The 14,329-nt window shown below is 36.7% G+C and overlaps 1 protein-coding gene and 1 long non-coding RNA gene across 4 annotated transcripts; one reads left to right on the plus strand and one right to left on the minus strand.

Annotated features, from left to right (window-relative positions):
- Positions 1–11,049: 11,049 nt before the first annotated feature.
- Positions 11,050–13,283, minus strand: LOC113342090. 3 transcript variants are annotated; one of them, XR_003356395.1, is made up of 5 exons: positions 12,943–13,283; positions 12,190–12,307; positions 11,972–12,096; positions 11,428–11,534; positions 11,050–11,311 (listed from the first exon to the last, which is right to left on the minus strand). It is a non-coding gene; the product is annotated as an uncharacterized LOC113342090 (long non-coding RNA). The 3 variants fall into 3 exon arrangements; XR_003356397.1 differs by having other exon boundaries at positions 11,408–11,534; XR_003356394.1 differs by having other exon boundaries at positions 11,050–11,534.
- A 267-nt stretch (positions 13,284–13,550) lies between these two features.
- Positions 13,551–14,293, plus strand: LOC113342089. The gene is made up of 2 exons (XM_026586746.1): positions 13,551–13,925; positions 14,027–14,293. The coding sequence occupies exons 1-2, from the start codon at positions 13,578–13,580 to the stop codon at positions 14,180–14,182; spliced, it is 504 nt and encodes a 167-aa protein (XP_026442531.1). The 5' UTR covers positions 13,551–13,577; the 3' UTR covers positions 14,183–14,293.
- The last annotated feature ends 36 nt before the right edge of the window (positions 14,294–14,329 follow it).

Genomic DNA, 14,329 nt, shown 5'->3' on the forward strand with positions numbered 1-14,329 from the left:
AATGTATGTAGAATACGAAAGCATCAACTGATCCTACTCCTATACAAACTACTGGACAAATGTCGGCATATTACTGCAGTACGCATGATCGTTGTGCCTTAACTGAAACTCAAAAGTTATGAAGTTCCTATTGTGAGAGGACAGTGTGAGGTGAATACATCCCAAGAGCTTAGATGCATCTCATTCAAGATAGAAAAGAAAAAAAAGAAGATATTTCAAAGAAAAGAAAAAGAGGACACTAGTCACACCATGCCATTTCATACATTTAGCACCTGTTGTACAGATCCATATTTTAAAGAAAAGAAAAAAATAAAGATAATACCATACGTTCAGAATTTTCGTCACACTAATGCATTTATTCATGCAACAGCACACCCCGAGGCACACCGCTAGGGCATTATTACTTGGGACCCAATAAAAGCAAACTCTAGGATTTCACGAGAGGAAGCTCCGATTTTTTCTCCCTCCCTTTTATCTTTTTCGTTCTTTAGGTTTTATTTTGATTTTGCGCTCTAATGGCGCAAAATCAAGAAAATAATCCGCCTGTTTTAAGTAATCATCAAGATAATCAACCTAAAAGGATATGGAATCAGTCTCGAACAAAAAGTATCTATATCCCAAGGACTAACGCTGCAAACCCTAATGCTATGAACCCTAATTCGACCGAGTTTGGGAAGCAGCACAAAGATGGCAATCCTAACGCGTTTAGGAATCTGCATGAAGACGGCAATCCTAACGCGTTTAGGAATCTGCATGAAGATGGCAATCAAGGCGTGCATAAGGAAGGCTCTTATGCGGCTATATTAAAGAAGAGAACACATGTTTTGTCAAGGATTGATGCTGAAACGCTCTCTCATCCTCCAATTCGTTCTACAACAAACAATGATGTTTTGATTAAAATTCCACGAGAAACTCACGCAAGGATTAAGGCTGTGTGGAGATTTAGTTTGGTTGGGCGTTTGATATTTTTCTCAACCCTAAAATTTGAAGATGTTAAAAAAGATTTATTAAATCAATGGAGGTTCGGTTCAATTTATTCCATGGAAAAAGGGATATTTTGTTATTAAGCTAGACAATGAAGATGATCGAAAACGTGTAAGCTATGATGGTCCGTGGAAGATTAAATCTGAAACAGGGTTCCAACAGCTTAAAATTCATCCATAGACGCCTATGTTTGATCCTGGGAAGGATAAGATTACTAGAGCTGCAGTTTGGGTTCGTTTTACGGCTTTGCCAATGGAGTTTTGGGATGAAGAGACGATTTTTCGAATGTCAAGAGGGCTTGGTAAGCCGGTTTCTGTTGATCCGCGTACTTTGCGTCATGAATATGGTTACTTTGCTGCTGCTTTGATCGACATAGATTTCTCTCAACCTTTAGGAAGGATTTTGATTGATGATGAAGAGAATGAAGAAATCTTTGTTCAAGATTATGAAATTTTAAACAGGCCAAGTTTTTTGATTATTGCAAATCTATTGGTCATAAAAAATCTGATTGTAAAACAAAAAAGTTTGATGATTTGAAGGACAAGGCTGATGAAGAAACTGATCCTGAGATCAAAAAATCAATTGAAGATGATATGGATGATCTTAAGAATTTCTGGCAAAAAGAACGAATTCCTAAAGATAAGAAGAACGTGCCAGAAGATCCTCCAATCTTGGAAAAAGATCAAACTAACAAGCCTAGAGATGATCCCAAAACTATGAAGAATTCAATTCTTGAGATGGCTACTGGAAAACACACAATTTTCCCCGAGCATAGTGCTAGTTCTGGTGGAAAACTGGGTGAAGATGGTACTGAATCAGAGATGCATAATGATGGTGCAGCATCGTCAGTGCCGCACAATGATGGTACGTCATTATCTGGGGTTCGCAATAAAAGTGATGTCCAATCTGTGCAACACAATGATGGTGTTGTTCATTCCATACAACACAGAGATGATGCCAACGATGGTGGTGGGGCTCAGCCTGGGATGCACAATGATGATGCAGAATCTGTTTTACGCAATGATGATGATGAATCAGTTTTGCGCAGTGATGGCGCAGAACTTGCGGAAACTGTGCACGACAATTTGTGCAAGGAGGATGATACCAATCTGGAGATGAAAGAGATGGAAGCTTATAAGACTTATGAGGCCATGAAAGAGACATCCCGACAACGTGAGGTTGATGCTGAAGTCGCTAGAATTCAACAAGAGATTGCTAAGGCAAGGCTAGAGAATTTGAGGAAGAAGGTTTTAGATTTGCAGCATTCCCCAGTTACTAGTCCGACTCCTATGGATGATCATGATGAAGCTAGTTTTAGTGAAGCCACTAAAACTTCAAGAAGATCTACTCCGGCTAAATCTTTAGAGAACTTAACGTTTCTAATAGATTTGAAACTGGGACCGAAGAAATTGATAAGGTAGTTATTGAAACTGATGACGAAGTTGCAGATGCGGTGGACACGGTAGTAACAAATACTTCCAAGGTAGTTGAATAGGATGCAAGAAATTTGGAGTTACTTGCTAACAAAGATCTGAATGAGCGTGAGAAGAAGGAATTGGTTGACAAAAAGAAAAAACTAAAAGTTACTAAAAAGAAGACTATTACTGTGGCAAATGTTAGTCAAGTTCAAACACGAGGTGGTAAATCTTCCAGACAGGGTTCGGAAAGCCCTTCGAAGAATGAAGTTAATTAATGCGTGTATTTTATTGGAATGCTCAACGCTTGGCTAAAGATGGTGCAAGGGCAAAGTTGAGTGAGCTTTATCGCTTGCACAATCCTGATGTAATTTGTATTGCGGAGTCGCAGGTTCGTTGCATTACACGTTTTGTTAGGAATTTAAATTTGCTTGATTTTTGTGAAGATGTTATCACTAATGAGGTGAATGGTCAGAGAGGTAACATTTGGGTCTTTTGGAGGAATTCTCTGGCAAGGCCGAATGTTCTATCTTCTTCAAAACAGGCTATCACTTTTGGATTTTTCTGGTAATTATATCACGGTTGTGCATGCTTCTTCTGATGCGGTGGGGTTGGGATTTATTTCTATTCCGTGGTTGGTGTTGGGTGATTTTAATTGTGTTTTGCATTTAGATGAAAAGAAGGGTGGAAGGCCGATCAAAGAAATATTTATGAATGAATTTCGAAGTTGGATCTCTGACAATGGTTTGGTGGAAGCAGATGCTACTGGGAAGAAATATACTTGGACTAATTGTCGGAGTGGGATTCATAGAATCGTTTCTAAACATGATAGGGTTGTTATTAACGATGCTTGGCATGATAAGTATGCTAACTGGAGGTGCAAATCTATGCCAAGAATTTGCTCCGATCATTCCCCTCTCTTTGGTTTTGCTTTTGATAGTCCAAGGCCAAATAGGGCTCCTTTTAGAATTCAGAAAATGTGGCTTTCTCACCCATCTTTTTTGGATTTTGTAAAGAAAAATTGGAGTGTCAGGCTGGATGGTGCACCTCCTTTTGTTTTCACGTCTAAGTTGAAGAGACTGAAGGATGCATTGAAGATTTGGAATAGAACTGTGTTTGGGGATGTTCAGTTTCGCTTAAAACAAGCGGAATTGAATCTTGATAAGGAGAATGATATTCTGGATCAAAATGTTAGGTGTGAGCTACAATGTTTGAAGGTTTCCGATGCTAGGAAAGCTGTTGATGAGGTGCGGACTGAATTGGCAGTTATGCTTAAGCAAAAATCGAGAACTAGTTGGTTGGAATATGGTGATCAAAATACTCGTTTTTTTCCACAACACCATTCGTATGAGGAGAAGCCAAAACACAATCTCTGAATTGAAGATTTCTACTAACTCTACTTTGTTTTTGCAGGATGAAATAAAAGATTACATTGTTGATCACTACCGTGCAAAATTCAATGGTGGAGCTGTGCATATTGATCCAAAGTTGTTTGATTATGAGCATGAAAGCATCTCAGCTGCTGAAAGTGCTTTTATGGATGCTATTCCGTCTTTGGATGAAGTTAAGGAAGCTGTTTTTGATCTGGGCGCTGATTCTGCTCCTGGCCCTGATGGTTTTACAGGTTCTTTCTTTAGAGTCTATTGGAACATTATTTCTAGAGATCTTTTTAATGCTATTGCAAACTGTTGGGCGATGCGGAAAATTCCTAACGGCATTAACTCTAGTTTTATTGTTCTAATCCCCAAAAATAATAAATCTGATGTTATTAAGGACTATAGGCCATTTGGTTTAAGCAACTTCTTCTTCAAAATCATTACAAAGATTATGGCTACCAGACTTGGTACAGTGCTGAATAAATTGATTTCTGAGGAGCAAGTGGTGTTTATGAAGGGAAGAAACATTCATGAAAACATAGCTTTGGCGTCAGAACTGATCAATGAGATTAGTGTCGAAAGGAAGCATGGTAATGTTGGCCTCAAACTGGATATAGCCCAAGCTTTTTACACGGTTAGTTGGGAATTTGTTGTTGAGGTTTTTCGTCAATATGGTTTTTCTGATGCATGGTGTTCGTGGCTGCTTAATATTCTTAACTCTGCTCGGATTTCTATTATGATTAATGGTAGTCCTGAAGGTTTTTTCAGTATCACTAGAGGTCTGCGTCAAGGTGATCCTCTTTGACCTTTGATTTTTGTTCTTATTGAAGATGTCTTGAGCCGCAATCTCTCTAAGTTGTTTGCAGCGAAAAGTATGCACCATATGGTGAGCAAGAAAGGTGTGGCGCCAACTCACTTACTCTTTGCGGATGATATTCTTATTTTCTGTAAAGGTAATCTTCACAGTTTGCAGCATTTGAAGGAGATGCTTGGTATGTATCAACTTGCTTCTGGTCAATACGTTAGTTATGCCAAAAGCAAATTCTATTATGGTGGCGACAGACATTCTCGTGTTGTTGATATTGCAAATTTTATGGGCATGGAAAGGGCTTTATTCCCAGATAAATATTTTGGAATCCAATTAAAACCTGGTATTGTGCGTCATATTCATGTTCGACAAGTAATGGAGAAGATTATGGATAAACTGGCAGGTTGGAAGGGTAAGCTCTTGTCTTTTCAGGCTCGGCTAGTTTTGATTAAATCAGTGATTTCTAGTTATATGCTTCATTCCATGACTGTGTATAAATGGCCATGCACGACTATCAAATCAGTTGAGAGGGTCATTCGAAATTTCTTGTGGTCAGGAGATGCTGAGAAGCGTAAATACTTTACGGTTCTTTATGATGATTTATGCCGTTCTAGGCGTGAAGGTGGGCTTGGACTTAAGAAATTGATTGATGTTAATAGGGCCATGCTTATGAAGTTGTGGGTTTCGATTCTGACTCTGATAAGACTTGGGCCAGATTCTTGAAGGCGAAGTATTTCAAGATAAATGGCAACTTGATCGATTATAAGTTGGGTTCTTCGGTTTTTCCAGGAATCAGATTGGTGCATAATTTTGTGCAAAGGCATACGCGCTCAATTATAGGTAATGGTGCTAATACTTCCTTATTTTTTGATAATTGGTGTGCTGATTTTTCAATTGCGCAAAGACTTGGCATCACTAAAAAGGGTCCTAATGATTTTAACGCCAAAGTTAGTGATATTATTGTTGATGGCTCTTGGGTTATTCCTCCAAAGACTAAGGAATTGATGTTACGATGCAATATTGATGTTGATAATTTGCCTCTTATTGGTGGGGGTGATGATTACAAAATTTGGGACTTGGACAGCAAGGGTGTGTTCTCTGTCAAGTCGGCTAAGACTGCCATCAGGGCATCTGTAGAAATTTCTCCATCTGCAGCTCTATTCTCGAGAAGTGTTGTGCATCCTACTTTAAGTGTTCAATAATGGAAGTTATTTAATAAGCAATGTTGCGCTACTGATGATAATATCATGAAAAAGACAGGAAGGGAGATGCCTTCTATGTGCCGCTTGTGCGGGGAGGATTGCGAAGATGTCGGTCATATTACTTGGCATTGCAAAATTTCTAAGAAGATTTGGAATTGGGTAGCTGATATTTTTAATCTGAAACCGAATGAAGATCTTGTGGCATCTTACAAGGTTGCAAAAGGGCGGAGTAGGATGATAAAGGATCTGTGGCTTGTTGCAAATCTTGCAATAGTTACGAAATTATGGTAGTTGCGTAATAAGGCTTATTATGAAAACACGCGAGTTCGATGGATTGAATTTAAGAGACGGGTTCATCAGGTAATTCGTGATAACTCAATTAGAATGAAGGGCCACATGTATAATGCCTTAGATGATTTGCGAATTTTGAATTACTTTAGAGTGAAGCATAGATCTTGCAAGCACTCTGTTCCAATTGAAGTTACTTGGACGCCGCCTAATCCAGGTGAGCTTATGATCTGTTGTGATGGTGCATCACTTGGCAACCCGGGCCAAGCTGGTTCTGGTGTAGTTTTTCGTGATTCTAACTCGGCAGTTTTGGGAGTTTTGTGCGTTGGACTAGGTTGGCAGACCACTTCTATGCTGAAGTTTGTGCGGTTATCTATGGTGCAGTTGTTGCTCAAAGATGGAATGTCAAAAATCTATGCGTCAGATCGGATTCGATGAGTTGCATTTTTGCTCTCAAAAAAGGAGAGTTGTCGTGGAAGCTAATGCAGAAGTGGAGAATGGCGAAGAGTTTTTACAACAATATTAGTTATGTTCATAGCTACATAGAGGCTAATTTTTCAGCTGATGCATCGGCCAAACAAGCTTGTTTGTTGGCTGAGGAAAATTATGAGTTTTATGAGGGTAGGCCAGGTTTTATTCATTCTGTTGAATGGCCTGAAGAGGTTTATTTTCGTTTTAAATAGGTTTTATTGGCGTGCAACCTTTTGGCTTAGCGCTAATTTAGCCTAGTCCCTGTACAATTTTTCTTTTTTATTCTATTTTTGTTGACCAGAGTAAAAAAAAATACTTGGGGCCCAAATCGGCATTGCATAATTACAGTCGGCTTTGAAATATCTTAGGAGTCCGCATTGCATCCTTACTATATCTGCATTAAAAAAAAATGTTTTTCGAGTTGACGATTGTCGTAAATTTGAAAACAGATATATTTACGGCAGACGGTATTGAATGGAAATTTTCCAAAAATGCCGACAAAGGGAAATTACAATCAGTATTTATGGAATTTAAAGCGACTGTGCCGGCAAAGAGTAATTTCATAACAAAGATATTGTATCTCAACAAAAAAAAAAAGATATGGAATTAATTGATACATACAATATCAACTCCTACCATGCAAAAAAGAAAAAAGAAAAAAAATACTTACATTGGAGTCGGCATTGTATTCAACCACAAAATAACACCGACTTCAACTATCGACACTGCATTCATCCAAAAAATAATACTGACTACTGCAATCGGCATTGCACTCATCAACCAATCAATGCCACTAATTACTTTGCAACTGAAAATTATACCTAGCTTTTGCAATTTATCAATTAAATGCAATTTTATCTTTGAGATTTATTTTGCTTTGTGTTGAGCTACAATATTGAGTCCAGCATCAAAGCAAGGCCTAAAAATTCATTTCATTTTGGATTTTATTTTTAAGAAAAATATTAATCAACAAGGAAAATTTTGAAATCCTCAATTAATTAAGAATGAAAGAACTGAAAAAGAAAAGAAGCAGAAGAAGACAAAAGGATACTATTAAACTTAAGTTTTAAGGATTTTTTTATTATTATAATAATAAAAAGCAGTGTCGTCCCTTAATCTTTCATCACTAAGAATAAATGACCCTTAATCCATCCCCATGTAACCGTTAGTATCCTCAATTTCATCCCCAAAATATGGGTTCATCAAAATGTCACATAAACTTGTTTAACTCCCGAAATTAGATCAAAGAATAAGATCTAGTGCACAAACTTGGACCCGGGCAGTGATTGAACAGAATTCAGACTGCAATTCCTTACTCTTGGATTTATCTAACATTGAACGGTCGTTTCAAACAAGATTGAAACCGCATACACACAGCGGATGGGCCCCGCCCACGGGAGAAAAACAAGGGTTCCGTTTTAAAGTTTGAATGTGAGGGCGCGATTTTTTCATTGTTTAAAACCACGGTCCAAATCTTTCCCTCACATTCAAACTCTAAAACGGGACCACCTGCTTTTTTCTCGGGGAGGGCCCACCCGTATTGTGTATGCGGAAACGGAGGTTCATATAGAACCGCTGGTTTATCTAAGGAAAAAATACGGTTTAAACCAAAAGGCAATCCAAAAATATAGTTTAGTCCAGTCCGAGTCAACTAGGTACAAATTAGTCCAAAATATGGGAAAGTACATTAATAACTCTTATCATTTACAATTTAGTATAAATATTTGCAATTTAGTCCATATTGATTTATGATGAGTCAACAATTTTAATTAACATAAAAAAAACTTAAAAACAATTTATCTTTTGAACCGTTTGTCCAAAATTTACAAACTTTATACATTTGGAAAGCTCTTTCCGATAGCTACAAAAAGAGTACCCATATGACTATATAATTTTTATTTTCTAAGAAATCTTAGTTTACACTGGTGTACAAACATGTACACATCTAAAAAAATTCAGAAAATCCAAAGACAAGTCAAGTTGCACTAAATCCACATACACCTTGAATCATCCACCTAAATACCACTAATGCTTTTCCCTGGACCTGTAAAAAGAGTACCCATATGAATATAATTTTCATTTTTTAAAAACTAATTGTCGTTATCCTAGAAATGAATAGAATTAGTCAAAAAATAATCTAAGATAAGTAAGCTCAACATTTTAGGATATAAAACCCAATTTACCAACTGATTTCAAATTCGGAAAACTCGAATATGAAGTATACCTTTTTGATTAAGAATTTGGAGTAAAAATGTATCATAAACATCAAAATTACCGACACTATCATCTTGTTTCAGTGCCACTTCTCTTCAACAGGTGAGTGAATTATTACCTACCCTTATAACTGAAGCTTTATGGGAATAGAAGTTAAGTGAATTACCTCCATGGAACTCGCTGGTGCGCATTCCAGAACGGTGAAGCTCGTTGACATACTCGGTGTTTCTCGGCACTCTTCTTTACCATCAAAAAATTCTTTCTTTTCACCTTCTATCTGAAATGATCCATCGCGTTTTCACGCGACCACCTGCCGCCAAAATATTAGCAATAATGTTAGCGAAAAGGCCTACACCTTGCCCAAGTAGAAACTAAGGTGTATCGATCGACCACCAGATCCAGTACCTCCTTGATCATCAAAATTAGAAAAATGAATAAAAAATCAAAGGGTTTCGGTGAAAGTAAAAATACCATACGACATATATATAAATTCCTTCCAAATGCAAGTATCGCTAACACCTTTCATAACGTGTTCAAACACAACTAAGAAACCATGTATACACAAAAAATGAGTTAAAATGTCCTAACAGTTGAAAGTGATCTTGAATCCATATTTCTAAACTTGCAGCTACATGTTACTACTGAATGCCCCGCTATTAACGGATTTGAATAAGAAAAACTATTGATAATCAGCATGTGTACAACTATGTACACATCGGAGATAAAAAGGTGTACAACTATGTACACACTAAGAATCAACTGGTGTACACTAACAACTTTGGATCACGTATTTCCTTACATAAAATACACTTTCAATGAACACACTGCAACAAGCTCCTATGTCAATAAAAACATTGTCTCAGAGAATATCATGTGCCACATTTTTCTCACTTTGACAAAGACCAACATCAACTCTGATTTTACTTTAGCATATACTAAGTCACCATTTCGAAACAAGCGTGCATCCAGAGAGATGTATCCAGATGCCTAAGCAACTTACGAGTCATGGAACCCAATATATGAAAGTGGAATAAAAAAGAAAGAAAATAAAAAAAGAATAGATGCGAGATAATGTTTACCTAGAATCGTATTATATATTCAACAACCAAAGATTTCTACACTTAGAAATATAAAGTTTGGGTATAATTTCCTTCTATAGTTCATACACAACAATAAAATCTTGTAAGACATGGTGTACAATTACGTACGCAATAACCTAAATGTACTCGAGAGAAAGGGGTTTCCAATCTCAAACATTCTAAGACCATCGACATTATACCTAATTTACGACAAAAAAGATTAATCTCCTAAAATGCATCTTTTCTCTTGGCTTAGATCAGTTAGTCTATAAATTTCCAGAGTTGAATCATAACCCCATCTATCTGTTGCGTTAACAGTCTGCACAACTGCAACTTACACTGCCTACAAAATATTCGATAACAATAAACAGTTACGTGCTTGACAGGAGGAGACTCTTCTAATTCACTAACCTTTCTTGAGTCCGGAGGGAGAAGTGGTGTTCGTCTGAAAATGTACGGAAACGTCGAAATGCTTTTCTTAGCGGCAGATCATGTCAAAAAATGGAGAGAGCAGTCAAAATCTCTCCTCTCAGTATATCATCTAAGTGGATCTCACCTTGACGTGGCTCCCAACCTAGTCTCCTATACATATTACCAGTAAGAATCTACAGGTTTACAATTATATACACATTAAGAATCTACAGGTGTACAATTATGTACACATTAAGCCTTTCTACTGCCACGGTGATCCATGAAATGAGAAAAGCTTCCCTACTAAGATCTTGAGCTTCTTCCTCTATCTTTCAACATGTACACTTGTTAACAATCAACAGGTGTATAATTAAATTATGTGTACATTAATTATTAAGAGGTGTATAACTATGTGCCCATTAATCATCAACAAGTGTACAACTATGTACACATCAAAAATTAACTTTTGTACAACTATGTACACCTTAAGAATTAACAGGTGTACAATTATGTACACATTATGCTTCCCTACTATGCTACTGCTAAAATAATCCATGAAATGAGAAAAAGCCTTCCCACTAAGGTCCCAAGCTTCTTCCACCATCTTCTACCGGACTCAATTGTTGCACATATTATTGTTTAGTTGATTAAGATTCATGTCATTGTATGAGTTATCTTTTTGGCAGGGTAATTATTTTTTTGTTCTTTTTTTATGCACATTTTACTGCACTAGATAGTCATTATTTTCATGTTTTGGTAGGTTTACTTTCCACTTCAGATGTAATTTATGTTCTAGTGCGGTTTTCTTTCCTGTAATTGTTTGATCTCATACAAGATGTACCCAAAATCCGAATACTGATAATGAAATAAATGCTCAATAGCAGACAAGAATCAGACATTACATTACTACCAACATCTTTACATCTATTGGCTCACATGTATACGTATCGATGATAAGGAAGGGCGGGTTTGCAAACACCAATAGAGGTCATACGGGGACGTATTCCCTTATGATCCACGACTTGCTCCACTCCAGGTGGTGTTTACATCCACAATAGTGTAACTGTAGCAATCAAGTTTTCCCGGTATACAAACGATAAAAATAATTAGATACCATATAATGTCATTGTAAAAAAAAAAAAAAAAAGGAATAGCATACATGCATTCTCTGAAACATACTACACTAGAATTGACGTTTCAGGAATTCAGTAGAATCTGAGTAAGCTAGTGCTTTAGTAAAGTAGTCGCGGATCTCTGGGATTATACATTGGATGAGATGAGCATGCCTGCACGTACAAACAGACGAGAGTTTAATTTAGCACATGTATTAGGAACCAAAAGCTATTGAAGACGCTGGGAAGAGAAAGCGGGAAAAGGAAATGGTGCAACACGTCTAGTTATAATTGGCACTCTGGTTTTTGTTATTTAAAATAAATAAACAATACCAACAAAATATAAGAAGTATCATATTGTTACTATGCTTAATAACACTATTCTTCTCTAGATAGACACCATCATTGAATATTATTGTGATAAACCTTTAGAAAAACAGATAAAATTTGACGACTTTTGCGTCTAGGTAAGTATTTCTTACACAGCACTAGTTGTACCGCTAAAGTGCTCTAGCTAGTCTAATCCTAGAATTTTTGTCACTGGATTGACATAGTGTATGTGTGTGTGTTTGTGGGTGTGTGTGTGAGAGGGGGAGAGAGAGAGAGCATACCCTGGCCTCTCACTCAATTTTTTCGAAGTGCTCCAGAATGAAAAGGATGCATATGTCCCTCAATGACATTACATGGAAGTTCTCCGATAGCTCGTACAAGGTTGAGACATTTCCAAAGTTACATCCTGACAAACAAATATCGGAAAAAATCATCCAAATTAATGTTCTGAAAGCACACTTCATGTATACCATTTCTCAAACTAAACTTCCTGACTCACCTGTGCAATTGCATATTCACAAAGACGCTTAAGCCCGGCCAGAAGATACTGATCTGCAGCTCCGAGGAGATCTTGCGCCATGTCTAATGTCACGTCAACTGATCCTGTGTATACGAATCTACGCGCGACAAAAGTCAAATGCATTACATTCCAGTACTTTGATTTAAACTTAAAATCTAAGTAGCATTTTATTTCACTACACCAGAAAGATTTAAGCCTGGAAGACAACCTGAATTCTTTAAGGAAGATCAACATTTCATTAAAACCTAGATTCAAATCACAACTCAACCTAAATTCAGCTCACAGGACAGTCTAATAAAGTTGACAAAACTTAAAAATTAACAATCAAAGTTATTGTTATATATCAGGAATTCACAATCAAATTTATACACAAATATGGTTAGATTAGGAACATAATCTTAAATTTAGTACAAACACCTGCAAGGAAGAAAAGGATTGGAACACAGTTTTCTCCCAAATAATCGAAAAAAAACAAAATGAAACCAGATAATCTAGTGACATTGTCTTCAACGATGACGATAACTATATCGGTCTTGAATTGAAATCTCACTGTTTCTGATACAAAACTCAAAACATCTAAAGTAATTTTTGATTGGATCTAAAACAATCGATCAACAACAGATATAATATAGATGAGATAGAGTAATTAGGTTTTTGAAACCGTAAAAAAAATTGAAATTAATAATTTAACCTATCGAATTAAATGATAACAATAGATTAATTTGAACTAACCTTCCAATAGCTGATGAAATCTTAAATTTGGTTTTCTGCATCGATTCTCCTCAACCTTTTCTTTCATTTCTGAATTGTTCTTCATGAACTAATACTGCTGACGATGATTTAGGTTATTCAATTTGATTTCAACTGAACCTACTACTTGCTTGATGTGTTTATTTGATTCTCATATCTATATTTTCGGTATTGAATTCTCATTTTAGGTTTTGGGATTTATTTTTCTTCCTTTGAGAGTTGTCTCGACAATGGAAAAGAGAAACTGAAGATGGATTAATCCGGTAAAACTTGTACATACCCATGATGGGTATTTTGTCTTTAAGAAAATCAGATTTGGATTGAATCGTCGACAAAAGGATCAACTCGTTTCAAATTATGTGAATTTGGACTTACTATTACTAGGTTTGAGATGACAGGACTAGAATGTCCAAAACCCAATAAAAATGAGAGTAAACGTTAATTTCTACTTTATCTAACCCCTACACGCGCCTCTGTGAGACCGGGGAAGGAAATCAGATCTATTGAGTGGGACCTACCAGTCTTAGTGGGTTCAAATCCAAAAGTCCAAAAATCGCTCGGGTGGAAAATAATCTAATCTGGTAAAGAAAACGTAATTTTGTAGTTTTACATTAGCCATGGCTGAACCGGAAGGAGATGAGTGGGAGATCTGGAACGACGATGGTTTCGTCTGCAAGAGGAGAAGAAGAAGCAAGGTAAATATACCAGCTGATCATATCGCAACTGAGGATCAGCTTAAGAAGAACAAAAAAAGGAAGATGATGATATTGATGAAGCTGAGAGACGAGTACAAGAGAGAGATTCAAGAATGGGAAAAATTATCAAATATTCTATCAACAATAAATCAAGAGAAAACCCAAATCCAAAAGTCATCATCTGTAATGGATTCTGATTTGCCAAAATCGCAGAAATTCTCGGACGATTTCGTTTGCCAGAACTTGTTTATAGATGAACTCCTATTGCAGGTATGCTCCCACAGATTGATCGCCACCATTCAAATTTAAAATGTCATTTGTTTTTGTTCTTTGAGATTTTGATTTCATACAAATATTTGTGTCGCTTGCAGGCTGAAGAACAGGAAGCCATAATTCTAAATTTATCAAACCTCTGCGACGCGGCCGAAGCTATGATTAGCTCGGATAAGGATCAATTTAAGCAATGTACGGTGAACATCCCACTATTGGGGAGTCCACGAAGCATTTTGGTTTCTCTATCTGATTAGATTTTATTGGGAACAATGTTCTGCTGATTATACACCTCTATGTATTTTCTCTCTTCTCATGTATGTATAAAGGTCGCAACATTTTCAAGGAATCCATTTACCTTTATGCCATTTCTCTCCTCATTCAGTCTAAATGCTGCCTACCGT

The sequence above is a fragment of the Papaver somniferum genome, unplaced genomic scaffold (assembly GCF_003573695.1).
Source record: "Papaver somniferum cultivar HN1 unplaced genomic scaffold, ASM357369v1 unplaced-scaffold_33, whole genome shotgun sequence".
NCBI lineage: Eukaryota > Viridiplantae > Streptophyta > Magnoliopsida > Ranunculales > Papaveraceae > Papaver > Papaver somniferum.